Raw genomic sequence first — 16625 nt, forward strand, 5'->3', positions numbered from 1 at the left:
GGGCATAGCGGGTCGGAACCCGCGTGCCTCCCAGCCGTCCCTCCAGTGAGACCAGCCGTGACCACGGCTGTGACCGTCAGTTCTAAGTAGTTAAGACCTACTTTTCTTTCATGGTTCTATGGAGGTGGTGTTGGGTTTGGACCACACCTGGCCGTGCTCAGGGCTTACTCCTGACTCTGTGCTCAGGAATAAGCACGCTCAGGCGATGCTCGCGTGCCAGGGATCGGACCTGGCTGGGCCACACGGAAGCGCCTTACTGGCTGTGCTCTCCCTGGGCCGGGAGGCTGTTCCGATATGGGACTCCCGTACATGAGTCACCCGTGGACGGTCTCTACGCTTAGCCCTTATACCTGCCCAGCTGGCTGTGGTCACTGTCTCGCCATCTGCCCTCCCTGCTCCTGTCCCATCAGTGGGAAAGGCCACCGCAGCCTCCGTGTCTTTGCCCGTGACGGGCCTGGACTGGACACGCGCTCCGGGGCTTGCTCCGTCCTCATGACCGCGCGGGTCTCTGTCCGGGGCCCCTGGCGCCGTCCACCCTTCCCGTCCCCCAAGGTCCCGTCGTCTCCCAGGCGGGAGGGTGTCTGCACACGCCGAGCAGCCTGTGTCCCGTCGGTGGGACAGTCCCCCGCCGGCCTCTCCTGGACGTCTGCTCCTCCCGCCCTCGGCATCTGCCCTTCCCCCCGTAGCAGGTGTGCAAAGGCAGCTTCCAGTTTACAGACTCCTTGGTTCTGCTTAGCCTGCTTGGCCCCTTCGCTTCTAAACCAGACCTTAGTCTGCGCGTTTGCCTCCCTGCCAGGCTTGGCCTTGCGGGCAGCACACGGCGCCGCCTGTGGTTCAGCAGTTGGGACTGTCTTCTGCCGTCTCTTCAGTACCCGCGTTTTCCCCGAAACACTTGTAAAGCCCTTCAAGTGTTGAATGTTTGAAGGACGTTGACCTTTCACCCCACGTCTTCCCCAGGAACCCTCCAGTGTGACAGCACTCGGGGGTCTCACACGGGAGCGCCGTGGGTCAGCAGCATCACGTTGGCTGACCCCGGCTTGATGGTTCTCTCCGTCTCTCTTCCTTATCTCCCCTCCCTCCCCCCTCCCCCCTTCTCCCTCTCCCTCCTTCCCTTTCTCGTCTCTCTCCTCTCTCCTCTCCTCTCTCCTTATTTCCTCTTTCTTCCCTTTCTCTCCTCCTTTTCTCACTCTTCTGCTCCCTTCTCTCCTTTCCTCTTCTTTCCTCTCTCTCCTTCTTTCCACTCTCCCCTCTCTCTCTTCCTCTCTCTCTCTCTTCTCTCTCTCTCTCCCCCCCTCTCTCTCAGTATCCAGTCAAGGATTATGCATTTATTTTAGTTGTTTTCTGTGATGTCCTTTGAGCTCTGGCCTTTAATTTCCTTTTCTTTTTTGCCTTTCGTAGTACTGATTTTTTTCTTTCTTTTTATTTTATTTTTTATTTTATTATTTTTTTTAAGAATTTTATTTTATTGAATCACCATGTGGAAAATTACAATGCTTTCAGGCTTAAGTCTCAGTTATACAATGCTGGAACAACCATCCCTTCACCAGTGCCCATATCCCACCACCAAAAAAAAAAAAAAGCACAGTTCCCATCCCACCCCCGCACCCCCCCCCCCGCCATGTAACTGATAAATTTCACTTTACTTTCTGTTTACTATGGTTACATTCAATATTTCAACACAAACCTCACCATTATTGTTAGGAGCACCCCACTAGTCAGACCTGTTGTGAAAAGATATGAGGTCGCGGCCGCGCGGTTTTGGATTTCTGTACTTTAGCAACTAAGTCCAGGGAGATTTCTTCCAGATATTGGATCATTGCAAGCTTGTAAACCCCATCTGTGGTCGTCATAATATGGCGGTCCCCACGCCCTTCACCCCGGTAAGGAAAAAGAGAGAGAGAGAGAGAGAGAGAGAGAGAGAGAGAGAGAGAGAGAGAGAGAGGGAGGGAGGGAGGGAGGAGAGAGATAGAGAGAGAGAGGGAGGAGAGAGAGAGAGAGAGAGAGAGAGAGAGAGAGAGAGAGAGAGAGAGAGAGAGAGAGAGAGAGAGAGAGAGAGAGAGGGAGAGGGAGAGAGGAGAGAGGGATTTGGTCCCCTCCTGGGCGGGTATGGGGCCGAGGCTTAGTTCTCAGGCTGGAGACACTCTGCGAGGAGCTGCCCATGCCGAAAACTTCAGCTGGCGCCTGGAGTCACGCTTGTGCAGCTGCGGAGAGGCCGCACACACGTGTGGCCCCGGGATCACATCTTGGCGGCCTTCTTTCTTTTTAAAAGGAATCTAGGTCAGAGACTTTGCTGACTGTCCTCAGATTACATCTGCTTCCCTGTCAGATGAGGTGAAACCCTTGGCAGGCCCTGAGGAAACCTTCCTGGCAGGGGTGCCAGCGCGCTGTTGCCCGGTGCCCACCTGCAGTGGGGGGGTGTGGCCTTTGTCTGGGACCGCCCGAGCCGGGGCTGCGTCCAGGAGCGGGTCTCAGCAGGGCGGGGGGCCGGGAGCGCCAGGGCGCAGGCGCAGGCTGCCGGGGGCTCTGGGGGGTGCCCCGTGTTCACACAGAGAGACAGGAGACGGAAGGTGCCAGAAACGGGCCTTGTGTTCTGTCTGCATCACGGCGTTTCAGCTGTCAGGATGCCGGCCGGGGGGCAGGCGGGGACGTCACGTGTACAGGAATATTCAGGGTTGCTAGGGGCGGCCTGTCACCTTAGACTCAGGTTTTCTGTTTTTATTTAAATGAAGGATTAGAATACACCAAAAACACTATTCTTTACCTCAGTTGACTCCGAGAACGTTAGAGCTTAACTTTTTGGGGGTTAGTGGAAAAATTCACTGAACCTAAATACAGCAAATTGGAAACCAAATTGCGGGTTATCGGAACAAGTTCAGAAAATTATCAAGATTGTCAAAGTACTTCACTCTTTTTAACTGACGCCTCTGGGGGAAGAGGAGGAGGAAGAAGAAATAAACCACTACATTTTCTACAATTATTTCTGTTTGGCCTTTTGGTCTTGTGGCCAGCATGAAAGATACTGTGAACTTGAAGTTATCTAGCAAAATCTCACGAAATTCCAGAGTAAAGAAAAGTTTCTTTGCTTACTCTGTGCGGTATAACTGTTGGTTGAATGAAATAACAAATATATGTGTCCAGTTAACTCTGGGTTCTGGTATTCTGGAGTCAAATGTCTTAGTAGTGTTATAGGAAAAAATGGTTGGAATGAGAAAGTTTTAAATTTCTCCTCCACTGTATTTCTCCTATAAGCAAAACAAGTTTTTGGTTCAGCAAATAAAGTGAATGTACTTTTCAACTCTTATTCTTCAACCCAGCATCTTGCCTAAATAGTTTCAGTTATTGCTCTTTAGAAAAGGTTATTCTAACGTAGGTACGAGCGGGTGGAGGGGCGTGATGCTGAGTCAGCGTTTGCTTCCCAATCTAGTTTCACCGCTTTCCCCCTGGGTAATCCGATTTTGCAACACACTGATTGCTCGGTTCCCTGTGTCCCTTTTCTGTGAATCTCCGGGTGGGAGACGGTCTCCTCCTGGAAAGGGTGACACTCGGGGGTCAGTTCATTAAGCAGAGTGACTTTCAGGGCCTGCAGATAGCGGTTGGTAATATATTCCAAAGTGTGAGCGTCCGAAGCTTCTATTAATCTTCTTCACTGACAAGCTTTTCCTTGGGAGTTTTATCTAGAGGAGAAATGAAACGAAACTGCATTTGAGAACTGGGTCTGCGGGATGGGATGCCTCCTCTGAGATGTAGCTCCACGGCCGTCCCTCAGTTCCCCGCTCCGAGGCAGCCGTTCCCTTACACACTCACACGAAGGGCCTCGGGGTGGAGTTCTGAAGCCACAGTCACAATCATGCTCAAGAAACAGCATGAAAGAGGTGTTAGTTTTGTCTGGGGGCCGTGCCTGCTCGGGGCTTACTCCTGGGTCTCCGTGCAAGACAGGAGTGCTACCTGTGGACTGTTGGTGTGGCCCCAAGTCCCACCTTTGAGACGAGTCTCAGCACGGAGCACCCTGCCCCGTGCACCCGCTCACTAAGCGCCCAGCACCCACCGTGAGGCGCAGGGAGCCTCCTCCCGACTGCCGGCCCAACTGCAGGAAATTCATAAACTCCAAAGCATGGTGTGAGCAAAGCGTTGTCAGTTATGTCAGAGGGTGACACATGTTGTTAACATGCGTTGTATAGTGTGCTAGTAAACGACATTTTCTAAGTTAAAATGGTGTGTAGTGATTAGACGAGGTGTAAGTGGAGCCCATTAGGGATGGCCGGATGCCCATACCCGCGGCAGTAGGCCAAGGCCCTGCGTGGACCCAGGAAGTGGTCTGTGGGATGACGGTTCCTCGGGTCACGAGACGAGCTTCCCATCTCCGGCCAGTGAGGCAGCGGCCCCCAGGGTGAGCTGGAAGGCCTCGGGCCGCCCTGGTTGCCGACTCACGGTGGGTGAGGGCCGAGGTACACTCGTGCGCGTGTCCCGGTGTGGGCCCAGTGTTGTCCCTGAGGGCAGCCTGGCGGGCAGGGTGGTGCTGGCCCGAGGGACTGCTCGAGTGTTTGCTGGACGTGGGTGCTGGGTGTCGTGTCTCCCTCTGGAGTTTCCTTAGGAATTCTGTTGCTGCTTTTTTGATTTTTATTATTGCCGTCTTTTGCCACCACAGAATTTTTTAGAAAACTTTTCCCGTCTATCCCTAAAATATTTTTCATACTTGACTTCTTTTACAGTTTCAACAAACACAGGCATCGCATTGATACCTAACTTGGTTTTTTGGTAATACAACATTTGTCTGCTACAGTTAGCATATTCTCTGGAAATTTATGTCATAATTGCAGAGAAAACTTACTTATTTTATTAATTTTTTTCTATTTGTCTTCTAATACTCTTTCTAACTAACTGGGCCCAAGTTCATGTATTTTCAGGGAAAATAATCTGTCTAGTCCAAAGAAACAAGTCACTTGAACTAATGATTCTGGTGGATAATTAAATTAATTGTGTCTATGTACCATTTTGTAATAAGAAAACTTTTTCACTAATAAACTGTGTAAAAACACAAAAAAGAAAAGAGAGAGGGGGACACCGCACTGCACCGGGCACAGGGCACTGGGCAGCGGCGCTCTGTCTCTCCCACCACCCGCGTTCGGTAGTCTCCAGCCGCTTCCCCCAACCTGGGGAGGTTGATGGCGATGATGAGGCAGGCGAAGGAAGGAACGAGGGCCAGGCTGGTTGGTCTCAGTTGCAGTTTATTCCATTCCCATCTCCATTCTCCTCTGAGTCTCCTCCTGCTTCCTTCTCCCCCATGCTACTTCATTCTCCTTCTCTTCCGGATCTCGATCTCGATCTGGCTTCTCCAGATCTGGCTCTGGGACTCGCACTGGGACTGGCCGGGGACAGGCCCCAGGACTGGCCCTCGAACTCGACCCTGGGACTGACCCTGGGACTGACCCCTCAGCCCACTCACACAGCCTACTTAAATCCCACAGCATGAGGGGTTGGGGCTTACGCATAGGTGTGGTCACAATCAATGGGGAGTAAAGTTCTATCCCTTAGGGGATGCTTCTACTAGGACAGATTCTCTTTCAGCAGGACACCCACCCAAGAGTGGAATCCCATGGGTGTGTTTCTCCTCTCCTTGTCCAACTAACATATAAGTATTCATATTATTAATCATTTTGTATGGACATAGCAAGAGATACATTAAGCTTATAGAATTGCTCTCCTGGGGTCATCTCGATCTCCGACTACAGTGCTCAGGCCAGATTAGTCTTTCCTATCCCTGGCAGGGTCCTAGTCTCGTCGTTGTTTTTGGATCATGACATGACATGTCCATGACCAAGCTCTTAACATATAGTTAAACATTAGGCGCTTTGGCCAGGCCCATCTCAATGCCACGGTAGCACACAACTCACCGCTTGCCGTGGGTCCGTCCCATCCCTCATCAGGACCCTGCTTTTGGGGGTGCTAGGAAGTAAGAGCAGCTGAGGCTTAAGTCGAGAAAGCAGATGCCCGGGAGTGAATAATATTCGAAGCCAATTAAATCCCATGTTACCAAAGCATATTAACAACTGTCTTTCTTAGTCCATATAAAAAGGACATTGCTCTAAAGTAAACTATTCAAAAGACATAAGGAGAGGAGAAAGGCAATATTAACTTATAATACAAGTTCATTGTCCTAGAAAGGTCTGACCTTACAAATTAACAGAGTCTGATTAGGGGAAGAGCCGATTAACTGGTAGAAGTGGTTACAGATAAACAAAGGAATGGAAGTGACTCGGGAGCACTTTGATGGGTGTGACTGATATACCTAAGCTCCTAGTGGCAAGGGGACCAGGACATACCAATGTAGTCTAGAATTGTTTAGAGATTATTACCAGATAAAGCTAAAGTCTTTATAGCAAGGGAGAAAGGACAAACCAAAGTCAGGCCTAAAATATTTAGAGCTATATTCCAACATCAAACAATAACAAGTTTTATAAAAGATAGTTCTATTGGATAATAGAGTTGGAAAAAGTAACTTTTTATTCTGCCTTTAAAAAAATATATTTAAAAAGTAATCCATGAAAATGCAGACAAGGGGCCTGAGTGATAGCACAGCAAGTAGGGCATTTGCCTTGCACGCAGCTGACCTGGGTTCAATTCCCAGCATCCTCTATGGTTCCCCTAACATCTCCAGGAGTAATTTCTGAGTGCATAAGCCAGGAGTAACCCCTGTGCATTGCCTCCGGGTGTGACCCAAAAAGTGAAAAAAAAAATGCATCCAGGAACAAGGAAAGGTAGGGACTGACTTCCTGGGGTCCTAAAGCTGTGCAATAGGGTTTAAGCAAAGAGCAGATACATTGAGACTCAGCAGCACGACACACTCAAAGAATGACCCCTGAGAGTTGGGGGCACAGGAGGCCCGAGGCAGGAGCAGGAGGCCTCTGAAGGCCTCATTTTCCTGCCAAAAGTCAGTTTTGTTCTACTAATGCAGAGTCGAGCCTCCGAAGGCAAATCCCAAGGAAAGGCTGCGTTTGAAAAGGACTTTAAAAGATGAACCGTAGACCAAGGCTTCAGAGCTATACGCAGAAGGCGTGCCAAGGGGCATGCTCCCCGTGCCAGTCTACTTTAGCGCAGGCTGGTGTGCAGGGTGGACACCCATTCCCAGTGTCCCCATCCTGAGAATGACGGCACACATTGCAGCAGGAAACCGTGTACATGCGCATTGCTATGGATAGCCGGAGGAATACTATGCAGCCGTGAAAACTTACACCACTGTAATCACATGGGAAGCTGTGTAACATGATGTTTTGTCTGTAGCCTGGGCCTTTATGAGCTTATGGATATGGCTGGAGTGCATACGTACAGAAATAATGCTCCTGAATTTTGAGAATATGTGTATTTTTTCTTCATACAAATTTTTTCATGCAAAAAAAAAAGAAAAAAATAAATTATGTATATACCTTTAGGCCTCATGCATGAAGGTACCGACAGAGGAACCCAGGTGTGTGTAATCCCATCAACGGCCAACATCCAGAGAGAGACTTAAAAGCAAGCTCCCAGCAGCGCGATATCTTTAGCCTACTCTCCCTCTGGGAGGAACTGGCAATCTTCTGAGAGTTTCCTGCCCACATGGGACAGCCTTGCAAGCTTCCCATGGTGTATTCATATGCAAAATCCAGTAATAAGCTGGATCTCATTCTCCTGACCCTGAAAGAGCCCCCAGTGCGACATCGTTGGGAGGGCCGAGTCGAGATGGACTTCTAAGATCTCAGGGAAAGGACGAAATGAGATGTTACTGAGCCCGCCCGAGAAATCGGTGATTAACGGGATTTCATGATTCGTAATTCATGACAAATTTTTTAATCCACACTTTCTTTTTTTTCCTAAAAAAGAAAATTTCCTGATGCTTTTTATTAAATTTAGTAATATAAAAATGAAGAAAAATATGGGGCCAGAGCTATAGTACAGTGGGTAGACGAGGCTGACCAAGATTAGATCCCTGGCATCCCATGTGGTACCCTAAGCACTGCCAGAAATAATTATATTTCCTGAGTGCAGAGCCAGGAGTAACCCTGAGCATCTCTGGGTGTGACACCCCCCCCCCCAAAAAAAAAGCAAAAAAAAAGAGCGAAAACAAAAGAAGAAAAAAGTCATGCCATTTCCCTCTGAAAACAGCAAGGAAACCTGCTCTCAGTCAGTTCTGATCAAGCTGAAGACGTCATCTGGGTTTTTTCCTTTAATCTGTCTCACCGTATTTTCTTAACCGTGATGTTGAAAAAGTGCACTTGCACTGGTGGAGGGATGGGTGTTCGAGCATTGTGTAACTGAGACTTAAGCCTGAAAGCTTTGTAACTTTCCACATGGTGATTCAATAAAAAAATTAAATTAAATTAAAAAGTGCACTTGAAATATGCAGAAGCAAATAACTTTGTCCATTCTGCTGAAGGTATCTTTGTGGACCTCACCAGTGGCTGAGAAGGAAGTTATGATGCTTTCACGCTCCTGTACCCAAGGCATTTTGTGCTCGGAAATGCCCTATCTCTAATCTCGAACTGTATTTTTCTTTTTTTTTCTGTCTGACTCATGAGGGAAGGAAGCTTCTAAGCAGAAATGGGAAAATCTAATTTCCCCCTAAGTGAGAAGAACCGCTGAAACATTTCCGACAAGGTGACACTTAACTCCAGGTGCTCTGAGCACCCGGGATCATGCCAGTTCGATGACGGGAGTGTTTGTTCTTGCCATGTAGATCTCTTCGATGTGTTGAAGTTAGGTAATCACCGCAGTGTGTTTCCAAGAGGGACGGAAGGAAATGCCGTTTATTTTCACTTACCCGGGAAACATTCGCCGAGCACTGTCTAGCCAGGCTGCCTCCCGTCCGTCTCCCCTCGGGTTGGGTAGGAGCGGGAGGCAGCCGAGCAGAGGCTCTCCCGGGCTGGGTCTGTGCCCCTGGCGTGCCCCTGCGCGCTGACCGTCTGCCCGGGCGCGTCTCATCTCCCCTCTGTCCTTCCCAGGCAAGATGTCCAGCGACCGGGCCCTGAGGAAGCAGCAGCAGCTGAACAACCTGGTCTCCGTGGTGACGCAGCAGGCCAAGCCGGGGGACCGGATCGTGGACTTCTGCAGCGGTGGGGTAGCGTATCTGTCCTCTGACTCCGTCCCGCGGCCAATGCGCCTTGACGGTCGGGTCGTGCCCCCTCTCGGCGAGATTCTCTTGCGTCAGAGCCGCGAGCATCTCGGGACCACAGGTGACGCCCTCTCTGCTCTCCACAGGGCCACGTCGGGATCGTCCTCGCTCACGTGCTGCCCCTGTGCCAGGTACGTGAGGGACCCGCTGTGCATCGCCCCGGGCCAGCGTAGGGCAGCACGTTTTGTACAAACAGAATCTCGGGCTGAGAAAGAAGCGCCGCGGGACAGTTCTCAGCTTTTGGAAAGGCTGTTGTCTTGCTTTCCCCCTCGCTGATCTGAACACCGCGGTTTGCACAGTTGTTCATGATGCTTTGTTACGGCGTTCAGTGTTCCAGCCCCAGCCCTTCCACCACTGGCCCCTCCCCGCCGCCACGGCCTCCATTTCCCGACCACCCCTCCAGCCTGCCCTGGTAGCAGGACCAACATAATTTATTTTATATTGGCTGTTACCTGTAAACAGCTAACAAAATAATAAAAAACTATTTCCTTAAAGGAAAATTAGTGAAACTTGTATCTTACCAGGCGGATATGAAGTCTGAGGACTTACTGTTGTCACAAGTTAAGCTTCTGTGTTAATGGTTTTGTTAGTCGAGATTGATTGACTTCTAATTGCACCTCATCCAATCTGGTGTGTTACTACTGGATTGTTGGTGTTGTGCAGTTTGGAGATGTGTGGCTGTGAATGCAGCCGCACACTCCAGAAAAATCTAGAGTTTTTAACTGGTTGATCCAGCTGGAGGTTAAATTGTTTTGTTTTTTCTTTTTGAGTCACCCCTTTGATGCACAGGGGTTACTCCTGGCTCTGAACTCAGGAATCACTCCTGGAGGTGCTCAGAGGACCATACGGGATGCTGGGAATCGAAAGCGGGTCAGCCGTGTGCAAAGCAAATGCCCTACCCACTGTGCTATCGCCTCATCCCCTGGAGTTAAATTCTTAACTGCTAACTGTATGTGGCGGCCAAAGAGGTGGTTCCTAGCATGACTGCCAAGGCATCCAGAAGTACAGGGAAGCAGGGGGAGGTGGCCCGTCTGGATTCCCAGAACACAAGGACCCTTCAGCCACAGGGACCGCGTGCCTGAGACTTTGCCCAGGTGAGGTTCCCTGTGGGGCTCAGTGGTCCCGAGGTGATGGAGCCTGGCCAGAGGTGAGGCCGCAGCTCTGGCTGCCGTGGCTTGGCTTGGGTGGGCACTGGCCACCCCTCAGGTGCCCCACAGGCCGCGGCCAGTAAGCGTGTCTGAGAAGTTTCTCTAGCTAGCTGATCTCTTTAAGTTTTTGCAGCTGGTTTTTGCTCCCTCTCGAGACTATGGATGCGTCCCTGGAACAAGGCTGGTAAAGACGCGCTTCCGTGGCCCCGAGGTGGTTTGCAGTCGCTGTGGGCCGGGGTTCCGAAAGGGCTGCTTTAAGGTGACTGTCGTCAAAGATATCTATGCTGGGGCTCAGTAAAATAATGATGGACAGGATAGTTTGTGCTCCATAGAGTCGCCGTCTGAGACTAGCAGCATCCGGCCTCCTGCCCCCGGGCCCTGGTTCCCACATGAGTTCACACTAGAACGTCTAGATTCCGAGACTCGCAGAGTTCCTTGGCTATCCCAGCTGTATCGGTGGCGTCAGAATCAGAGCAGTAACAACAAACGTTAGGAAGAGAGAAGGGAGGCCAGCTGCGCCGACTGCCCGGTGCCTCTTCCTCGTGTCACTGGTCACAGGGCGCTCATTGTTACAAAGCTCAAAATGCCAATTTTAGTTCTCGCTTTTGCGGTATTGTACCATCAGTGTTTCCCGATTGCAAATAATTTTAAATATTGTTGTAGTCTAGTGACTGCTTACCATGTACTTAAGCACTGTCATCCCGTTGCTCATCGATTTGCTCAAGCGGGCACCAGTAACGTCTCCATCGTGAGACTTGTTGTTACTGTTTTTGGCATACTGAATACGCCACGGGGAGCTTGACAGGCTCTGCTGTGCGGACGAGATACTCTCGGTAGCTTGCTGGGCTCTTCCAGAGGGGAGGAGGAATCGCTTCATAATTTATATAAATGTTGTCACTACTGGTTAGAAGTGTGCTATTTTTTGCTTTTTTGCCATATTTAGTCAGTTCCTCCTTTTAGATAAAAATGGAAATGGAACAGAGTTTTTGGTTGTGATCTCTCTGGAGGATGCTGCATTGCTCTTTTGTTTGTTCTGCTCTGGGGCCACCCCCGGTGATGCTCCGGGGTTCACCTGACTGCACACAGGAGTCCCCCCGATGGGGCTCAGGGGACCGTAGAGAATGTCGGGAATTGGCAAGTGCCCTACCCACTGTCCTATCACTCCAGCCCCTTCGGGTGCCAGGTTTTTAATTCTGTTTCCACCTGGACCACCCAGCAGTGTCCAGGGCCCCTGGGCCACACCCAGCAGTGTCCAGGGCCCCTGGGCCACACCCAGCAGTGTCCAGGGCCCCTGGGGCCACAGCCACAGTGTGGCAGCCTCAGGCTGCAATTGGCAGTATCCGGTGTTTGGGGCCAGGGACCAAGCCAGGGTTGGCTGCACACAGACACGTGCCCTCGCCGTTGTGCCATATCACCAGCCCCGATTTCTCATTCTTAAGGCTTCAGTGAATGCTACTTTCATAAAAGCTTCCCCCAAAAAAAAAATTTTAAAAAACAGACAATAAAAAAGGGGCTGGAGTGATAGCACATTGGGTAGGGCATTTGCCTTGCACATGGCTGACCCGGGTTCGATTCCCAGCATCCCATATGGTCCCCCGAGCACTGCCAGGAGTAACTCCTGAGTGCATGAGCCAGGAGTAACCCCTGTGCAAAGCCAGGTGTGACCCAAAAAAAGCAAAAAAAAAAAAAAAAAAAGCTTCCCTAGTCCTCAGAGCTGAATGCTGGGATAGATGGCACGTTAGAAATCTTTCATACACACCTCACCGTGTTGGGACTGGCTGTTTCCCCATGTCACTCCACGCTGCCCAGTGTCTATGCTAAATGCCTTAGCATCAGGAGCTCCCGGCCACGTTCATTTTTGTCCTGTGTTGCTGGTGTATTCCTGGCACAGGATAAGAACGAACGTGGTATGCTCTGCGTTAGTAAAGCTATGAAATAAGGTAGCAGCACTTTGCCAGAAGGTCTGAATGGTGTTACTGAATATTCTTTTATTTCTTGCATGAAATCTAGGTCATATTAGTAGAAAACAAGGAATTATCATTAATCCGAGCTAAGAAGAGAAGCGATGAACTAGGTTTAAGCAACATTTGGTTCATCCAAGCGAATATGGAGTATTTTACAGGGATGTTTAATATTGGGGTAAGTAATCAAGCAATTTCAATGTCTTTAGTAAGAAAAAAATTATATGCTTAGCATAAACGAGTTCTTACTGCTTTGCTAAACAAAGATATTTAGCCCTTTTATTTTGTGTCTATAACGTATGTTAGCGAACATTGTCTTACATAGCAACTTACTGCCTTGTTAGAGGGATCAGTTGTTCCTCTAGCAGTCAAGAGCTTTCCTTCCTTCGGGGCTGGAGCGATAGTACAGTGGATAGAGCATCTGCCTTGCGTGTGGCCGACCCAGGTTCTAAATGTCATAGCATCAAGAGCGCCAGCATCCCACACGGTTCCTCAGGCACCGCCAGGAGTAATTCCCGAGTGCAGAGCCAGGAGCAGCCCCTGAGCATCGCTGGGTGTGACCCAGAAAGGAGAAAAAAAAAAAAAGAACTTCCTTCATAGCTTAGAACAATGTTTGCCACACGATAATTGTTAATAATTGTTAATATTATTTAAACTGTGATCCATCAGCTTATTTTATCCAGGGTGTTTTGTTCTCTGGTGAAATTTGAGTTTCATTGAGATGCCAGAGTTCTTGCTACATCTTTTATTTGTTTAATTGTTTCAGATTCTTATAGAAAAAATTCACTTATAAAAAGCATAATTGCATGAGTAAGAAGCCACTAGTATTCCTGGCACTGAGAGAAACACTGCCGAATACTTTTGGCCTTTACCTCTGCACACACCTGGGGATGTTTTACCCATGTATCAATATGGTTGAGATCATGGTACGGAGCTCCTGCTTTCACTGAGCTTTATCGTGTCTTTCCTGCTCATTAATCACGTCCCTTCTTCTTCTTGTCTTGATGTCGTGTTATTACTGCGGTAGATACTCCTGCATCATTTAGGACCTTAGCTGCATTTCCCGAAGCCTTCGCAGGGCGGCAAGGCCCGTGTGCGTGTCCAGCTGTGAGCGGACACACGAGCACGGCGTATCGAGGAGCCTCGAGGGGCTTCAGACACTCCCATCCGTCATAGAACTGCTGATTTCGAGCACAGTGGTTTATTAAACGTTGGCTACTGCGAATCAGTGAAGTTTATAAAGCATGCAGCTTGCTTTCTTTGGCAGTAGGCTGTCTACAGCCAAGGCTATCTGATGAGAGAAAAACGGTTAATAAGAAAACTTAGGAAACTATAGCTATCTCCTCGGGAAAATTTTAACTCAAAATAACTTTAAGTTAGCATGTATCGGTTTTAATTTTTTTTTTAATTTTTAGTTGGATCACTATAAGATACACAGTTAGATAAACCACTGGCAAGACTCACAAAAATGAGAGAGAACCCTAATGAACCGGAATTTATTCCTTAGACTGAGGTACAGGTAAACGCTGCTCTGCAGCGAGAGGTCCTGCAGTGGCCGAGTCACCCCAGGGTGCTGTCCTCCCCTCTCTGTCGTGGGGGTCACAACCCAGCAGGCACCTGGCTCCTTCCTGTCCGTGGCTTCGAGGATGACTCATTCAGGCATATTCCTGCAACATGGAAATCAGGACTTCACCAACACCAGCTAATATGTGTATGCCTCTTTGGACCTGATGCTGTTTTACATTCCTAATAACATTCTTTTTTTTTCCCCCCTCATGGTCACTTTTGTCAAGATAAATAGAAAATGACTTTTAATGGCTTAAAGTCTTAGAATTTAGACTGGCTTTCAAAAAAATAATTTGCTTAGGGGATAATTCGAGCATTGGCATCAAATAAACTTCATGTGCCATGAAGTTTATTCTTATTTATTTATTTACTTATTTTGCTTTTTGGGTCACACCCAGCAGTGCTCAGGGGTTCCTCCTGGCTCTGCACTCAGGAATCACTCCTGATGGTGCTTGGGGACCATCTGGGATGCCGGGGATCGAGCCTGGGTTGGCCGTGTCCAAGGCAAGCGCCCTCCCTACTGTGTATCACTCTGGCCCTAATGGTGCTACTTCAGATCCAGAAATTTCCACAATCTTTGCTTCACCCCGAAAGCAACCACTCCACCCACTCCACCCCCACACACTCCCTCCGCACTTGAGAGTTTTGTCCGTGGAAAAAACAGCTGTAATTCAGTACATCTTACTCAAGATGAAGTCAAAACCTGAACCATTTTTAGACCCGAGTCTTTATCCTTCAGAGTTCCTAGATCTGATTTCATGGAGCCCAGTTTTGTTCTCTTTAAGTTTCCATGGTTGTTCCTATTACAACATGGATATATTTAATACATACGGGAACATTAAAAATATTTTTAAGTTTTTTTTCATGAATGATTGAAACCCTAATCCTGGTTTCAATTCATCATTTTATTTCCTGTTAAATTAGCCCGTTGAGGTTTAAATAACTACGTCGTAATTTAAATAAACTCCAAATCATTAATGCCGTTCATCAGTGTTTAGAATCATTATGTTATGAAGTCGCTACATAGCTATGGTTTGATTCTTACACAACACCTACTTGATTAGATTCCTTCAGCATTTACAAAGATTTTTAAGTGCATTTTTGTTTAATTTTTTTCAACAGAGTTACAGTATGATTGGCCTCGGTTTATAGTACAGGAAACCAAGGCCCAGAGGTTAAATTTTAAGTGGCTCGGAATTCCGCTGCTAACCAGAGTCCTAGACTAGGAATTCTGACGCTAAGGAAGCTCTGGCTGCTGTGCCACCCTGCTCCGAGTTTGGACACACGTGCACATTAAACTGTCTACATTTCACATGCATCCAGATTTCCCTTTGAATCTTATGCTTCATTTGCAATTGAAACTGGCTTGGTTTTCTTAATAAATACGAAGAGCTTCTGGTTTCACCAAATTAAAGCCGTATAACTGTTATATCGGACAATCCCCTAACTTGAAAGCTCGTGAAGGATCGTCATCCCCCAAAGGAGCGGGAAGGTGGCACCAGACAGCGCCCTGGGCGGGAAGAGCGTAGCGCTGAGGCCTGCTCTGCCTTCCAGGTGGCCCTGCACGCGTGTGGCGTGGCCACGGACATGGTGATCGACCACTGCATCCAAGCGCGGGCCACCTTCGTCACGTCGCCTTGCTGCTACGGTTTTATCCAGAGAACTTCCAAGTTCAGCTTCCCAAAGAGGTGAGATGTGCATGTCCTGCCCACGGCCGACGATACGGAACTTGCGGGGTGTCCGATGCAGGGAGCTGTCCCCGTGAGGACTTCCCCGTCCAGCAGGCAGGTCTGCTGACCGGCTCTGTGAGGAAGACGGCCCCTCTCTGAGCCCTGTGGGCAGGGCTGTCTCGGTGTCCTCGAGCACGACTGGCCCCTTGGACGAGGTTTCACCCCAGGCCGTTGACTCCAACTTCTTGTCTGTTTTCTGACCTGAGGAGTGGAGCAGCAGTGGCAGGGTTTGCCCGTGTGCACCCTCTCGGGTTTCCCACGGCCTGGGAAGGTGCAGGAGGGAGGCTGGGACCCGGGGCTGGGGCTACTGCCCTCGAGCCTGACCGTTGTCACCGTCGTCCCCCGCCAGGCGGGAAGGGGGCGTCTTCACTCTCCCCCTTCGCTCAGCCTGTCAGAGTTTCCGTCGTTACTGCGAACTGTGGCCTTTGGCATTATGGGATGGGTCAGCTCTGTCTGTCACGGGAAGTCTGTCCAGCCGCATCTGAGTGACCCAGGCCCCCAGCTCTTAGCTGGCCTGGCTCCTGACCGCTTCCCCGGCCACCGCCCTCCCGGGCTCACCCCGTAACCCGGTGACGTAGAGCGCGTCCCTCTTGGCGGCCCTAAGCAGCCAGCACTCTTCGCTGGCGGTCAGCGAGCCTGGGGTGTCGCCACACCTGCCCAGAGTCCCCCACTCTCACTCCTGCCTCTGCAGGCGCCCGAGGGGGGAGAGAGGCCGGGCTCCTCTGACCCTGCAGGCCAGCGGCGTCCGGCCATCCTGCGACTCGCTCTGGCGCTTGAAGCCGCTGGTGTGGCCGCCATGAGCGACGCCCGCGCTGTCAACGTGTCCCCACGGCACACTGCCGTCCCTCCGAAGGACACTTGGAGCCGGCGTGGGTTTGCGTGTAGGGTAACACTGTCCACCCCGGGTCAGGGGCGTGTGTTTTGTCGTGACTCAGCTCTGGCGTTCGGACAGTGACGTGCCTCTTCTCTCTTGCAGCGAGCAGTTCAAGGCGGTGCTGTCCTACAAGGTAACCGCGGGCCCAGGCTTCTCCTGCTCCCTCCTGCTTTCTTCCCGCCTTCCCAGTTTTCAGTCGCCCGC

General features: G+C 49.9%; 1 protein-coding gene across 1 annotated transcript in view; it reads left to right on the top strand.

Annotated features, from left to right (window-relative positions):
- Nucleotides 1-16625, top strand: part of GSTCD (glutathione S-transferase C-terminal domain containing) — a 74633-nt gene that overhangs the window by 51359 nt on the left and 6649 nt on the right. The window contains exons 6-10 of the mRNA XM_055142215.1: nt 8973-9088; nt 9229-9273; nt 12301-12429; nt 15372-15505; nt 16524-16554. Of these exons, the coding sequence (XP_054998190.1) occupies nt 8973-9088; nt 9229-9273; nt 12301-12429; nt 15372-15505; nt 16524-16554 (455 nt within the window). The remainder of the gene's footprint in view (nt 1-8972; nt 9089-9228; nt 9274-12300; nt 12430-15371; nt 15506-16523; nt 16555-16625) is intronic.

Source organism: Sorex araneus, chromosome 6 (assembly GCF_027595985.1).
Source record: "Sorex araneus isolate mSorAra2 chromosome 6, mSorAra2.pri, whole genome shotgun sequence".
Taxonomy (NCBI): domain Eukaryota; kingdom Metazoa; phylum Chordata; class Mammalia; order Eulipotyphla; family Soricidae; genus Sorex; species Sorex araneus.